This window comes from Hippoglossus hippoglossus, chromosome 8 (genome assembly GCF_009819705.1).
Source record: "Hippoglossus hippoglossus isolate fHipHip1 chromosome 8, fHipHip1.pri, whole genome shotgun sequence".
NCBI classification, from domain to species: domain Eukaryota; kingdom Metazoa; phylum Chordata; class Actinopteri; order Pleuronectiformes; family Pleuronectidae; genus Hippoglossus; species Hippoglossus hippoglossus.
Genome location: NC_047158.1, coordinates 748896 through 765272, shown reverse-complemented (window position 1 = coordinate 765272; position 16377 = coordinate 748896). Strand labels below are relative to the sequence as shown.

Here is a 16377-nt window from a genome sequence, read left to right as displayed (position 1 = left end):
ACGCATTACCACATGTGCAGAATGACCCGCTCCATGTACCCATACCCGCCCCCACTCACCCACTCAGAGTGACACACAGAGTGAGATCAGAGCTCGTTCACGTGAAGCAGTCAGGACTCAGTGTTAAAGTGAGTGGAGCGACACGCAGACATGATCCGACTCCATCGATTCATAACCAAACACATGACCATACGTTTGTCACCTAAATCATCCCAATAAAAAATGAACTATGAACGTGAACTAGTTCATTTTCATCTGCATGAACTGAGCATGGAACTCGTTCTTTTTAAGTGTGAACTGGCTCAACACTGCTTCTACAGATGGGCTCAGATTCAGATGTCACATTTAATTGTATAAAGGTTTGGTTGTTTGTTTGATTTAAAAAAGAAAAGAAAAAAGGTTTATTCAACCATCCTATATTTGCTTAAAAAAAAAAGAGCAAAGGCTTAGATGCCCCAATTGTTTAGGATAAAGGTTCTTTGAGTTTAATAAAAAAAAGTGTTCTAAATAACATCCTCCTATGTTTGCTCAGAGGCATAGCAAAGAGACAGTTAAATTTAATTATGGTCTGGTATGTTTTAGTTTGATTTTATTTTGTTTTTCAATCTTAATAACTATCATTTGGACTTCTTATCAATAAAAAAACAAATGTTAAATGTATATATCCGCCTTCTGTCATTTATCTTTCCGTTCCCACAACAATATACATAGAAAATGGGGATTTTTTGGGCATTTAGAGATGGTGCTTAATCGTAGGTCTCCCTACTACATTATAGTGATTTTTTAAATATATTTCTAGGTGAGTTGGTGCTGAAGGACCGGGCTGGGTTAGTGCTTGGGCCTGTAAGGGCTGGGCTGTGCCACCACTCACTTGCAACTCACTTGTAAAGCTGAAGTAGATCTATAATAGATTGAAGTTAACTGGCCTATGTACAATTCTCAGTCATTCCGGTTGACTGGCGCAGACACCCACAAAGAGGGACTTTATTGCAGGTTTGTGAAAATCGTAATAGTCAGGCTCCAGATGTTTGCTCTCTTGCTTAAGCTCAAAGGGGATTTTTGTGTTCTTACTCAAGAATGGCAATAGACTAAAATGATAGTCTTTACTTCCCTGTTCAGCTTTCCTCAAACATTCACACATGGCCACACCCGTGAGAGCTCTTACAATAGAGAACAGGGGTTGCACAGCCCCAACCCCTGCAGGTATCCTGAGATTAGTTCAAACAGCAAGATCATTTGAGATGGGTAAAAATAGCAGTTAGGACAATTTAAAAACACTATTAAATAGTTGACACCCAAATGTATGCCAATGGCTGTATACTGCCTTTACTGTGTTTTCAGTGAAAACCTGTTTACTTTATTTTTAATTCCCATTCTAATTACCCTTCCTCTTACTGATTGTTTGCGTAGTTGCCTTAAAATAAAGAGCATTTATTCTCTTAATCAATTATAAAATGTCTGTATGATATAAGCCTCTCATTACATTTCTAAATTAATTCAATTTCTCACATTGGCCTGAATCTCTCTGGCCTCTTGTGTAAAACTTCACATGCCAATTGTTTTTCAATATGATTCCACACTGACGGATTTGACACATCACCATGAGGATTTGTTTGATGGTCTGGGCCTGCAGACAATTGCGTATGTAACCCCTCTGTCCTCTGTCCAGTGATTGAGGAGAAGGGAGTGAAAATGAAGCTGACAGTGATCGACACTCCAGGATTTGGAGACCAAATTAATAATGAGAACTGGTGAGTGACAATAGGGGGGAGGGGGTCAATGAAGAAAAGATAAATGGAGAATATGACTTGCTGTACTGGCTAATATATTATTTATATATAACTCTATAACTGAAATGTAACAATTATTAGCTTTCCATCTCCTTTGTTGTATTGTTTGTATGTTAAAGATTATTACCCTGCTCTGGATCATAGTGTATAAAAAGTATTGTCTCTTAATTTGAATGTAAATATCTCAAATTACCTAGATTTACCTTAAATCTTGTCGCTGCTTTAAAGATTTATATACTGTCTGCGCTGTTTGCAGGATTCAAATTAAAATAAGCACAAACACACACACACTGTAGATTCCACATAAATCAAAACATACACCACCCTACTAATCCATATTTTTGGGTGAGTCCTGTACCACAATGTGTCATTTTATATGGCATTCACTGCTATATAAAATGAAGGCTGACTTCGTCCCTCCTTCCAGTTCAAGCTACAGTCTTGTTTTGAACACTTTTTAAAGATGCAGTATATTTCCATGCAGCTACTCTTGTTGTGCCTGACAATGTAAAAAATCTAGCCTCAGAATGTTGTGCTGTATATGCTGTGATGAAGTGACATACTTGAGCAATTTGGAATCTCACTTCCTTCTTGAGAGCTCGGTGGGTAGCATAACATCTCATAACCAGAAAGGTCAGAGTTCAAGACCCCTTATGCAGTAGTCGGAAAATAGATTTTCTTGATGGTTTTAGGTCCTGCCAACCTTATGCATCTTGAAAAGAACAGAATATTCCAGGCTCTCTCTAACTCTTCTCCGCCACTCCTCTCATCAGCTGGGAGCCCATAGTGAAGTACGTCAATGAGCAGTATGAGAAATACCTAAGAGAGGAGCTGCATGTGAACCGCAAGGCGAGAATACCTGACACCAGAGTCCACTGCTGCATCTACTTCCTCCCTGCCACCGGACACAGGTCAGTACTCATTTACTGCTGGATGCAGAATCACATTTCTGCACACACCCAATTGTTCCTCTCAATTTTGTTTTTCTATTCTAAAAGACTTGTTGCGCTTTATTGACTCAGTCACATATTTCAGTCATAAACCATGTTGAATTATTATTAGATCGCAGTCCAGAACTAAGCATGTGCAGGTGCTAAGTAGGTGCCGCCTCTGTGTGCTTCTGTCTTTAGAGCTGGCCTCTCAGAATCAAAATTCCTACTTGTGAACTCGATCCAGCTCCTTCAACTTCATGGGGAAGCTAGCGGCACCCATGGCGGGGTACACTGTAAAATATTAACTAACCAAAGGACAACATTAAGCATATTTTCAATTCAATTCAATTTTATTTGTATAGCGCAAATCATAATATACATTATCTCAAGGCACTTTACATTGAAGGTCAAGACCTTAAAAATGTTTATGGAGAAACCCAACAGTTCCCACAATGAGCAGCACTTTGGCGACTGTGGAGAGGAAAAACTCCCTCATTAAGAGGAAGAAACCAGCAGGACCAGACTCAGTGTGGGCGGCCATCTGCCTCGACCGGTTGGGGTGAGCAGGGAGAAATGGGGAGGAGAGGAGAGATGGGTGGAAAAGAGGGGAGAGAAGAGAGAGAGAGAGAGAGCTAGGGGTGAGAGAGGAGAGGGAGACCAGGAACATGATGAGGTATCAGCTCTGACTAGTTATAATGAAAACAATAACCGTGTAAAGATGCAATTGATTATTAATGATAGCACCAACAGTTCATATAGTAATAAAGTAATAATAGGTATTATTGTTAATAATAATAGCAATAATAATAATAGTTGTTATCCTGCAGCTCTGGAGTTGGAGACACCTGCAAAGAGAGAGAGAAAGAGAGAGAGACTATGGGAGGAAAAAGACACATAGTTAGTGACATGTAAATAAATGAATGTTGGGTCAGAGAGACGGAGAGAAAGGGACAAGTGCTCAGTGCATGATGGGAGTTCCCCCAGCTGTCTAGTCCTATAGCAGCATAACTAAGGGATGGGGACTCACCTGACCCAGTTCTAACTAGAGGCTTTATAAACAAGGAACATTTTAAGTTTAACCTTGAATTTAGAGATGGTGCCTGACTCCTGAACCCAGAGTGGGTTCCTAATGTAACTTACTTGATGTGTAAATATGAAGTCAGTGTTATTAGAAACCAGGTTATGGTAAACAATCTTTGCTTCATTTATGTTTTCAAGGAGATTGTACTGCTGATGGTTCAGCTACAAAAAGCAAGATAACGATGACAGTAGACAAAATGTTTTTTTTCAGAAATCCGTATGGTTTTAGCTCGTTGTTTTCTGACAATGATTAGGTTTGAATTAATTCTTTGGAGGGCACTTAGGTCTTACTACTACTACTACTACTTGGGAGACTGCATTATTTCTTAGTAGATGGCATTATGGTATGCAGAATGGATAGAATTTTTAATGATTTTCCAATCGAACCGCTGTAACATCTTGAGGGTTTTTCTGGATCCATCCATCAAGTAGAAGGACCAGGATCATATTTTCATCTGAGGTTATGTTTTTGTTTTGTTCTTCTGTCTCTTAGTTAGCAGGATTACACAAAAACTATGCTGGATTTCCAAGAAACCTGGTGGAAGTATGTGGTATGGGTCAGGAAAGAATCCATTAAATGTTGGGGGCGGATCCAGGAATCTTTTTTCACATTCTTTAACATTGTGATGTAGGTTTTTTTTCTACATTTTCAAAAATCAGACATCCAATGTCGGATGTAGTGAATTTATATGTGGTTTCATAAGGACATTGGTGGAGTTATGTGGTCTCTGAGTGCCCTTCAAATGTTTTCCTTCCAATGATTGTCAACAAATCCCAGGATAAGGCCAAAACCAACAATGTACCATATGTAATCTCCTAACAATGTCTAAGTGTTGGCTATTTATCCACAGTGTTACATGTAGGTTACACAGATATTCATTGTTGTCCAAACTGATCAGAAATGTGTCTGTTCCCAGGTTACGCCCCATCGATGTTGAGTTCATGAAAAGGTTGGGGAAGATAGTGAGCATCGTACCCGTCATTGCCAAAGCTGACACGCTCACAATTGAGGAAAGACAGGAGTTCAAAGAGAGGGTGAGGGAACACACATACAAGCTCTGATTGTGCAACATTAAAAAATGTGACTATATGATTTACTCAGTACATTGAATTTGCAGCAAGAGACGTGTTGTATATTTTTTTATTTACTTTGGACTTTCATAATAGATATAAATGATAACCTGTTAATATGGCCATATAATTGTGACTCTGTCAGCAGTGTGGACTTGTCATAAATGGTTGTCTGTCTGTGGCTTGCATAACTCGAGAACTGTTCATCACGCATGGAAAATATCTAACTGTCAGTATGCTGCTTGGCCATAGCTGTCAGTGTATACCGGACCTATTTAACCTGTGTTTAACCTTTGACCTTTTGACAGATCAGGCAAGATTTGGTAGCCAATGGGATTCAGGTTTACCCCCAAAAAGAGTACGATGAAGATCTAGAGGAGCACATCATCAACGACAGGATCAGGGTAATGTCTCTACACCTTTTATTTAGTCAGTTTGAGAATGACTCTGTCACAAAGTATTTTTGTTTTGGTGGACATGCATGAAATAAACAGAGGAAATCACGTGTAATCTTCCAGTTTGGGTCATCTGCAACTGTTACTTTTTACATAAAGCTTATTGCTTCTACCCTGCAGCTTTTTTTCTTTTCCTCATGTTATAACGAATGAATCAGTTGTCAAATAGGCCTGAGTCAGACTTTCTGGTATTGTGTGTCCAGGAAAGCATTCCCTTTGCTGTGGTGGGCACCGACAAGGAGCACCAGGTGAATGGAAACACGGTCCTGGGCCGTAAAACAAAGTGGGGAATCATTGAAGGTAAGGCTTCCCTTTCACATCAGTAAAACCTCATTTATGTATGAACACTAACTTGTTTCCACTGTATACAGATTGTGATCTTAATTTGGCAAAGCACATGAGTAGATGGAGTTGAAGCTTCAGAGAGTACAGCAGCTGCTCCGGTACAACCTGAAACTTCCTGTGTAACACACAACGCATCATTAACGGACTCTGGAAGACATCTTCATGTCTTGAACTATTACTTGAACTATAATTTCTCCCATGGCAGAACCCTCACTTATCACTAGAGTCAGACATCCAGTTTCCTGTTCTGTCACAGGAATGACAATCACCACTTTGTAAGCAGCAGCTATTGTATAAACAGTATATCTGCTACAGTTATGTTTACCTGCCATCACGTCCATCACAGTGGCATGTTTACCTGTGTCATTCCTGTACCTGTGCGTGCGTGCGTGTGTGTGTGTGTGTGTGTGTGTGTGTGTGTGTGTGTGTGTGTGTGTGTGTGTGTGTCAAATCCGTCATATGAAAAGAGTCTGACTTGGATTCATTGTATAAAGAAATATGAATCATTCTGGAATTTACAATAGGTTATTATTGTATTATTTTACTGTATTTTCAACTGTCAGTTCAGTTTAGTCTTTATTTTACTACATGGGTAGTTTGAGTATACAGATGGTATAAAAGTAATAATAATACAGGTAAATAGTAATAATAATACTAGGCATCATTTAACAGCATCCCCATTGGCTATAATAACCCTTGTAATTGCTGCTTAATGAAATAGAACATGTACAGATACATGAATCTGTAAAAGTGGTTTGTCCAACACAAGGTCCAGTTATTTTGGACCATCCTCACACATTACATCTGCACAATACCATTAGGACGATAGTGCCTGTCTAATTCCACACATACTCCCTTCTCTGAGTATGTGTGGAATTGTTCCACCTTCTGGTCTCCTTGATGCATTAAGTCCACATTAAAATCTTCTGCATAAGACATCAGATGCTGCCTGAGTTCTCCTTTCACCAGCTTCCAGAAGACATCCGTAACACTAATCAGTTTACTTCTTAACTGTAACAAATCTTTTTTCTCTTTCCACAGTTGAGAATGTTGCACACTGCGAGTTTGCCAACCTGAGAGATCTACTGATCAGGTGAGCATACAATACTGCTACACTCGATTCTTTATTAAAATGCTCACCAACATCAACTGGGAGGATATCATCCATCTTGTCCTATATTATAAAATGGGACAGCTTTTGACTCTGCTGCCTATAACAGTATGTGTTCAGTTTAAAAAGGCGAAACAACTGAAGTTATGTCCCTAACATCCACTGGTGGCCGCTAACACCTACTTACATCTTCTGGTAGTTGGTAACTTAATTTGTGTAGGAGACCTTCAAACGTACAAGGGATATTCACCATCTTGTCCTATATTATAGAATTAAAGAGATGGGATATTGAAAGTCGCTGGAGATGTTAAGGGATCACTACAGTTTTGTAGATGAGGGTCATGTGACAGAAAGCAACTAAAGGAATGCTAAGGCTGCCAAACTTCTGCACCGTGTACCTTAAAATCTTAATCAGTTGGAGAGCGGCTTCAAGTATCATTATAACACGGAACTACCTAAAATTGTTAAGAAATAAGTAATTTGACTAGTAATGTAGGTGAACTGACCCTGAAGTGGTCTGAGAGAAGAGAGGTTACAGTGTTTTTGAGGTGAAATAAATCCCATAACACAGTAAAACCCCAGGATCTACCTTTTGGGTAAGGTGCTGTAGAAATAAAATGTACTATTATTATTATTATTATTCATCTCTCTATGACATGTATGGCAGTGTCGGGTATAGAGACAGACAGACAACAGTAACACTGTCCATGCAGGATACATCCAGGCACATGTTGAGTATAGGTCACCCAAGACACATTCAATGAAGTTAATTATGTAAAATGGAGGGAGTAATGCGAAAGTAAAAAATACTCTTTAGGTAACATTTACATACATATAGCAAGAGAAATGTGACTTGTACTGTCAGACATGCATGGAATGGATAATTATACAAACGCAGCTGAAACAACTTCTGTGTAGATGCATCAAAATGATCTTTTTAACAAAATATTTGATGAAAAAAACTCTAAATATATTGATTTGGAACATCAATATTGTAAAAGCTGCAAACCTTTGCAAATAATGTAGGGATCAGTTATCACTTGTGATTGTTGTCATATTGACGTCTTCAAGAAAGACCAACTAGCCACCTGGTCGACAGGAACCGTCGTGAATTACATATACTAAAGGTCTGAGCCGGATTATAAGAAAGAGAGCAGCAAAAACAATATGATGTTGTTCATCTTTCTGTTTACGTGTTTTTGTAAAGGTCTCATCTGCAGGACCTGAAAGAGGTGACGCACAACATCCACTATGAGAGCTACCGTGTACGACGGCTCAACGAGAGCAACATGAACTTCAGCGAAATGGGACTGTCCACCAGGCCACTGGAGAATGGAACTGCGGACAAATGTGAATCAGAGAGTCACCTCTAATCTCTCTGTCATCTCTGCTGATGCTCCAGCACATAAAAAATGAGATGCAGAAACGATTTTTTCAAATATGTTTTTCCTTTTTTCATCATGGGACCAACTTGTTCATTGTTTTTAAATGAGAAATTCTATTACACAAGACAACAAATATGATTATATTTTTCAATGTGCGCTTATACAGTATGTATTTCCTGGAAGGATGGAGACAGGGCGAGGGAGAGCAGGCAGAAGAAGATGGCACAATAAGAGGGAACATAGATATAAATCTGCCAGTTGTATTAAATTTGAACAGACCTTATCACCTAATGGCAGCATTGGACCTCACTAAGGTCCATTGCTGCAGCCATGTTTTAGTATCTGTTGGAAGGTCTGGAAGTAGATGAGGGGAGGTTGTTACAGTACGAGATTCATGCTCATGTTCAACTATCATATGGGCAGAGTGTTTGGGTGTCACACTCCCACTTTGTACAGGTGTTCACACACATTTACTAATGCAGTGTATCATTCTGTCCTGGTTGGTTTTGAATATGACCTGAAGGAGAAGCCAATCATGTTGTTGCTTCAGGACAGGATTTGAATTATTTTGACGATTAATGTAACAATGAACACCAAGCAACATACAAATAGTTAAAGCATGCAGAACAGGTAAAATAACCCCCCTCAATAAAACTGTCAATTTAAGAATATGAGCCTGTTCAGTTGCCAATGCTGCCCTCTTCCTTTGGACTTAACATATTACTTAAAGTACTCTTGAATTGAAGTACTCAAACCTTGTGAGAATCAAGTCAACCCACGTGCTGTGGAGAAGTGGAGGATGTGCCCCTGGTTTAAGTTGCTTTTATAACAAGATAGCTGCCTTATATAACTGAGCTGCATTAATTATATATGTGGCTGTAGAAAATATAAACAAAATGATTAGACTGTAGGATTTTGGAGGACATGTCGTAATTCATCATTCTGAGTTTCGACATTTGCTAGCTTCTTTTTCCAGTCAGGTCTCTATGTCTACACTTACATGGATAAAACTGAATATTCTGTTTATGTTTTGAATATTGTAGGACCACACTTGAGTCTAAGATACTTTTTTTAAACATGTATTCCCTATTAAAGTGCCAAAACAACTGCTTGATTGAAGTTGTTATCCTCTAACTCATTTTAAGCTAAACTAAACTCCAAAATGTTTTTGTAACATTTGTAACACAGATAGAATAAAACAAGTCTTTATGTCATCAGTGTTTAATCTTGTTCAATACTCCGCCCAGTGGATGAAATGTGCACATGGTGTTTATTCTGAGATGAACAACAAAAACTCCAAGTCATACAGACAACAGGTTGCTCGGAGTAACCAGGCAATGTGTTTACATGCACTGTGTTTACTTGGTTACTGTCAATCTGCAATGTGGTTTTATTATGTTTTATATGGCCCACTGATTTTAGCTGTGTGTCAGAATTTAACTTCTACTATTACACGGTGGCAACCAACTTATTTAGACTTGTGCAGGCCGCTTTGGGTTAGTTTCAGTTTGTGTCTGACTTAGGGCAGGCTAAATACAAGGACACCACTGTAATTATTTCTCATCCACATGCTCCACTCCATTAATTTCCCAGTATGCAGTCTTTGTCAAACACATTTTCAGGAAATTGGTTTCACAAAACAGAAATATGTAGGTATTTTTTATATTGTGGAATCAATCAATCAAATTGTATTTGTATAGCCCATATTCACAAATCACAATTTGTCTCATAGGGAGTGATGTGATTTAAAGCTTATATTCAATTATTTTCCAATAGCTTGACTAAGTCAGTTAATCAGGGAATTACAGAAACAATTAAACACCTGCTTGCTATGTAAAGTAGACTTTAACCTAGTTACTTAAGAGTAAACATGCAAACACAGTCATCTGTAGCACAAGTCATGTGCTCAATATAAAAGCTGAACCTGTGGACATTGACTTTACAAAACCATAATCAAATCTCATCTTCAAATTCCCTGAGCCAGACCATCTGCAAACTCTGATGACTAATTGCCATTAGGACGGAAAGAGATCTGTAGATAATGTAAAACTCTCATTCTGTAATGGCAGACTTTTCACCTCCATTCAGAACACACTCTTACCTTCAGATGTTGTCGATATGTTGAAAAGTTAAATGTGATTTTATTGGCTCAAAAGTGCTGCTGGGCAGTATGCCAGTAGATACAATACCCCATGCTTCATTAAAAGCAATGTATCACTGAATCCATTCAGCCATGCCTTTGCACCACCATCTAGTAAGAAATGTAGTAGTATGTTTGGATCCAGTTCTGACATGGCATCCAAAATGTCAGTTTCTCTCTGCAGTTACCGATCATCAACAGTGAAACCCTCTACGGATCACATACAGACGTGTTGTGTCTGACATTGAGTGTTAGTGTTCTCACCTCCCAGCTCTTCACTGTGACCGCTGTGTCAACAGCTTACAATGAAATACTTTCAACTTTCTTAGTCCAGTGTAGTCGTTGTAATAAGCTGACACACCAACCACAGTTACTACCCTTGAGCTCTAAGTCCATCTCAACAGAGCTCTACATCACTTCATGTTATCATAATAAAATTGTTCTTTTTACTAAAACTTTATACTGCAAGTGTTGCTGGTTCTGACTTTGCTCAGTCAATCTAGGTTTTGCCAATTGATTAATTACAAACTTTTTCAGCACTATATTCAACAATATCAAAAAATATGCTGTTGCATTATTGCTTTGTTTGTGGCCTAGAAATCTATTTTAGGTCATATTGTGCTCACCTTAAAAAGGTTGTGTTTTATCAAAGTAAGCTTGTTTTATTCAAGCCTAGGAGTAGTGGGTTTGTTTCCCAATGTCTGAGGGTATAATGCAGCTAATGTAACACATAATACAAACTAAGGTGCTTTTATATAGAAGAGTTGACTCTTACACTTTACATTATGCTGGTTGAGGCAGCCAATAGGAACATTGAGTCTGGTTAGTGGGTCCAGAGAAGAGAAATTGTTGCTTACACAGTTTTATCTACACACAACATCACATTAACCCACATGGGGAGATCCCCTTGTCTGTCAACTTTTAAGCTGCTTTCAAACATGCACTGAATTCTGGAGATGTTCTCCAGATGAGTCTGAATTGAGGCTGCAGTGTATCAATGTTTAAAGTATTCATAAAAAAAGACAAAGTTTGGCAGAGATGCAGGGAGCAGCAAGCATATTGTATATCTAAACAGTGTACTTGAAATCCATGATCAGCTGCCACCACAATTCATGATCTACAATGTCCTGGATCTGCAAAGGTAAAGCACAATTCATCAAATGAATGTACACTCACACAATCTAATTTATTTAGTTTATTTTTAATCTATTTGATTGATAGCTTATTTAATTTGATTCACATTTTATTTGATCTATCTAGCATTGTAAATTTGGACTGTATTGTCTATTCATGGCTGATTGTCTACATGTTCTGTATGTTTTGTACACTGAAAAATAGAATGTTTCCTGGGCTGTAAAACCAGTTAGGAACACCTTGGTCCGTCTGTCAGTTGGTTAGCGTCCTCTGGTTTAGAGTATGGCTCGCGAGATTTGCTTGCAAATTTCAGACATTCAACTTCATGTCAGAACAATTTGTGCTGATTTAAACTTGTCAATATATGCCACCCAAAATGTCAAAATGCATTTCAATAACAGAATAATTCTAATCCTAATAATTAAAGCTCCAACCAGCATTTAACAGGCCCTGGCTCCTTTGTGCACATTGGGGAAGCTGAGGGGATGTTTATTTTCAACGACTGGACTCCACATGAATGAGTAGGATGTTGTTTGCTACATGGAGTGTGAGAGAGCTTACATGCTGCTTCCTGTGTTAACTATGTGGTGGAAAACATGCACAAAGCCTGAATTGTTTTGCTGTGTATCAGGTGTGGAACAGACCGTCCAAATTTCATGTAAATCGAGGAATGATTCTCATACATGGATTCTTCCTGTTAACAGAAGTGGCACTATGACTATGGGTGAATGTTGGCATGTAAATGTCTTCAGAACAGGATGCTTCATTATCAATCATGTGAAGTTTTGAGGAGATGGCTGCCATTGACATGCCATTCAATGAAAGCTGTTCAAAAGCTTTGTGAATCAGTATCACATCAGCATCACATACGTCGTCACTCTTTAGATTTGATTAATTCTACAGGAGTTTGAAAACAAGTACACAACCTATTATGTAAAAAACAACAACATTCAAAATCAAAATTTACAAGTTCTGCTCCAGCATTTTTTGGAGATCAAAATATTATAAATATGAGCAGTTTACCAGTTTTCGTACATCTTGGTGAAACATACTAGAAGGGATTGCTGTTTTGACATTTTTTTCTACACCCTATCCTGAGACCCATGTCACGTATCAATTTACACCACTACATCATCTTATAGTCATGCAGGATAAGTAACAGGATCCCCTCTCTTTTTCAGTAATAATTTTCCAGGAAATGTTCATGTATATATTAGATGGGGACCAGGCCCCAGACTACCATGTTCTTCCCCTCTGGAAGTCCTACGTTAAAAACATGTCTTCTCATGGCTTTGCATGAGAAGACAACAACAACAGGAATTACCTGAAGACAATATTTTTCTACTGTCAAAACTACAGTAGTCTACTATAAACAAACATGAGTAATACGTTTCTGAAACCTTAAACAAATGTTTAAACAACAACAAACCAGGTGTATCTTAAAAATAACAAAACGTATATATATTAAAACTGGACATGATAAACACGCAGATTACAGTATATATAGTGATATATTTTCTGTGTATATGTACGCTTCCACATTATACTACAGGTTTCTCCAATGTCCTGGAAAACCTAGAAACATAAAGAGCAGTTTTCAGTCATTGATGAAAATGAGTGACAAAGTGAAAACTCATTGTGTGGACCAGGAAAGGTGTTCTGGTATTTTCCTTTTGTTGAGACTAAACTGTCAGATATCTGTAACAGCTACAACAAACACTGTATGATAGTATCGGACATGTCCAGGAAAATTACTGGAAAAGAGAGTAAACCCTCTAACTAATACTGCATGACTGTAAGACTGCAAATTATACTATTGGTAATCTCTTGTAAGTAACCAATCCATTTAATACTGACTTTCCTTTATCAGGACCTGCAGCTGTTGTTGTAACTGTGTTATAAGTAAATTCCATGTAAAGTTTTATTATATTGACAAACCTCTGATGGTGTAAAACCATCTGTCTTATTCTGGTCTTTCTGTCATTCCTATGTGTATTATGCAAGGTTCTCTTTTTAAAACACTTTGTTACATCTACAGTAAAAACGTTATATTTCAATCAACGTTCTTGAGAACATCAGTTCTCCATGTGGTCTTACAAAAGTCAGTGCAATATGTCAAAGAATCCAATAGGGGGCATCTAATGACCTCAAATCGTTGCATTAAACACTGTAACAAGTCACTCAAATATATATGGACCCAAATAAATACATAAGAAAAAAACAAGAGCCACATTCAGACTGTGCAAATTGTGCAGTCTGGGGCTACGCTACCTTTATGTCAATCGAGGGATGAGGTACATAGCAGCTGTGTAGCCAGACTCTGGTTCTTTTGAATCACCTGTAAACTTGAATATCCTCTATTAGTGTTAGTTTCTATAGTTTCAAACTATGGTCCACATTGGTAACAGTCCCATTTTCTCATCTGTAGATCTCAGACAAGAAAAAATGAGGTGATACAAGAATTCTTGTTGTAATATGGTAATATTGCTCATGTATGGTGTGTATTGCAAAAATCTAAGATGGCTCTTACAAACGACACAGGCCTCAAACGATAAGCAAGGAATATAATTGACATACAGTACCAGTCAAAAGTTTGGACACACCTTCTCATTCAATGGTTTTTCTTTCTTTTTCTTTCTTTCTACATTTCTACATATTGAAGACATCCAAACTATGAAGGAACACATATGGAATTATGTGGTAAAAAAAAAAATGCTCAACAAACCAGAATATGTTTTATATTTTAGATTCTTCAAAGTAGCCACCTTTTGCTTTTATGACAGCTTTGCACACTCTTGGCATTCTTTCAATCAGCTTCATGAGGTAGTCACCTGGAATGGTTTTCCAACAGTCTTGAAGTGTTCCCAGAGGTGCTGAGCACTTGTTGGCTGCTTTGCCTTCACTCTGTGGTCCAACTCATCCCAGACCATCTCAATTGGGTTTAGGTCGGGTGATTGTGGAGGCCAGGTCATCTGACGCAGCACTCCATCACTCTCCTTCTTGGTCAAATAGCCCTTACATAGCCTGGAGGTGTGTTTGGGGTCATTGTCCTGTTTAAATACAAATGCTGGTCCCACTAAGCGCAAACCAGATGGGATGGCATGTCGCTGCAGAATGCTGTGGTAGCCATGCTGGTTAAGTATGCCTTGAATTTTGAATAAATCACCAACAGTATCACCAGCAAAGCACCCCCACACCATCACACCTCCTCCTCCATGCTTCACGGTGGGAACCACACATGTAGAGACCATCCGCTCACCTTTTGTGTGTCTTACAAAGACATGGCGGTTGGAACCCAAAATCTCAAATTTGGACTCATCAGACCAAAGTACAGATTTCCACTGGTTTAATGTACATTCCTTGTGTTTCTTGGCCCAAGCAAGTCTCTTCTTCTTGTTGTTCTTCCTCAGTAGTGGCTTCTTTGCAGGAATTCGACCATGAAGGCCTGATTCACGCAGTCTCCTCTGGACAGCTGATGTTGAGATGTGTCTGCTACTTGAACTCTGCGAAGCATTTATGTTGCCTCTAATCTGAGGTGCTGTTAATTTGTGGTTTCTGAGGCTGGTAACTCTAATGAACTTATCCTCGGCAGCAGAGGTAACTCTTGGTCTTCCTGTCCTGGGGCAGTCCTCATGAGAGACAGTTTCATCATAGCATTTGATGGTTTTCACGACTGAACTTGAGGATACATTCAAAGTTCTTGAAATTTTCCGGATTTACTGACCTTCCTGTGTTAAAGTAATGATGGACTGTCGTTTCTCCTTACTTAGTTGAGTGGTTCTTGCCATAATATGGATTAGAACTGTAGTCGAATAGGCCTATTCACTGTATAGAACTGTGCCCCAACCCTGCCTCTGCACAACACAACTGATGGTCTCAAACACATTAAGAAGGCAAGAAATTCCACAAATGAACTCTTGACAAGGCAAACCTGTTAATTGAAAACCATTCCAGGTGACTACCTCATGAAGCTGATTGAAAGAATGCCAAGAGTGTGCAAAGCTGTCATCAAAGCAAAAGGTGGCTACTTTGAAGAATCTAAAATATAAAACATATTCTGGTTTGTTTACCACTTTTTTGTTTACAACATAATTCCATGTGTTCCTTCATAGTTTTGATGTTTTCAATATTAATCTGCAATGTAGAAAGAAAGAGAAATAAAGAAAAAACATTTAATGAGAAGGTGTGTCCAAACTTTTGACTGTTTTTTACAGTATATGTAAAAGATAGATGTTGTCAGATGGATGTCACAGTGTGGACGTTTGGTCAGACCCTAACTTACAACCAAGTCAATTCTCAGATGGAAGCATTTTTCCTCTTGTGATAACCTGAAAACACAATGAGGTCAGAGCCTTCTAAAAATGACACATTATAAAGTTTCATAATTGACCTTGGACATAGTAGTTTTACAAAACAACTCTTTTGTCCATTTACTGGCTCCCAACTACATCTCTGAAATTACCAAAGTAGTTAGTCCTTCATGTAGCAAAGCAGCAAGCAAAAGTGCAGAGGTTTGGCTGCTGGAACGGTGTGTTGCATGTCCTCTGGTGCAGGAGACCTGAATTCAATCTAGCCACTTAGGGGAGTTTCACTGGCATATTTCTGCTGGTCCCTTTTGAATTACCAGTCTTGGTTACTTCACAGGAGTCTAGAGGGCAGCTCACAACAATCGTCCGGTTCACCGTGATCTTCTGCCGAGTCTTTTTCCATAACTAGGTCATGTGATGACAACTGAGCAAGCTAATAAGGTTGAGAACTCCAGAAAAGCCTTTAAACTACTTGAATGTATGGTCAAATGATGCATGTTGTCAGTAGATGTGTATCATCAGGGCCGGCCCTGGCAATGTTGGAGCCCTAGTCGAGATTTCAGATTGGCGCCCCCACTAGGCCCCCCAACATACACACGCAAAACTGCAAGCGATGTGTATAAAATG

At 38.7% G+C, this 16377-nt stretch overlaps 1 protein-coding gene across 3 annotated transcripts in view; it reads left to right on the top strand.

Moving 5' to 3' along the window:
- The window catches only part of sept12 (septin 12), a 65688-nt gene extending 56826 nt beyond the window's left edge, over positions 1–8862 (top strand). For all 3 annotated transcript variants that reach the window (XM_034594507.1, XM_034594508.1, XM_034594509.1), the window contains 7 exons: positions 1670–1751; positions 2564–2701; positions 4720–4837; positions 5182–5277; positions 5532–5628; positions 6715–6766; positions 7992–8862. In XM_034594507.1, the coding sequence (XP_034450398.1) occupies positions 1670–1751; positions 2564–2701; positions 4720–4837; positions 5182–5277; positions 5532–5628; positions 6715–6766; positions 7992–8157 (749 nt within the window). In that variant the 3' untranslated portion in view covers positions 8158–8862. The remainder of the gene's footprint in view (positions 1–1669; positions 1752–2563; positions 2702–4719; positions 4838–5181; positions 5278–5531; positions 5629–6714; positions 6767–7991) is intronic.
- The last annotated feature ends 7515 nt before the right edge of the window (positions 8863–16377 follow it).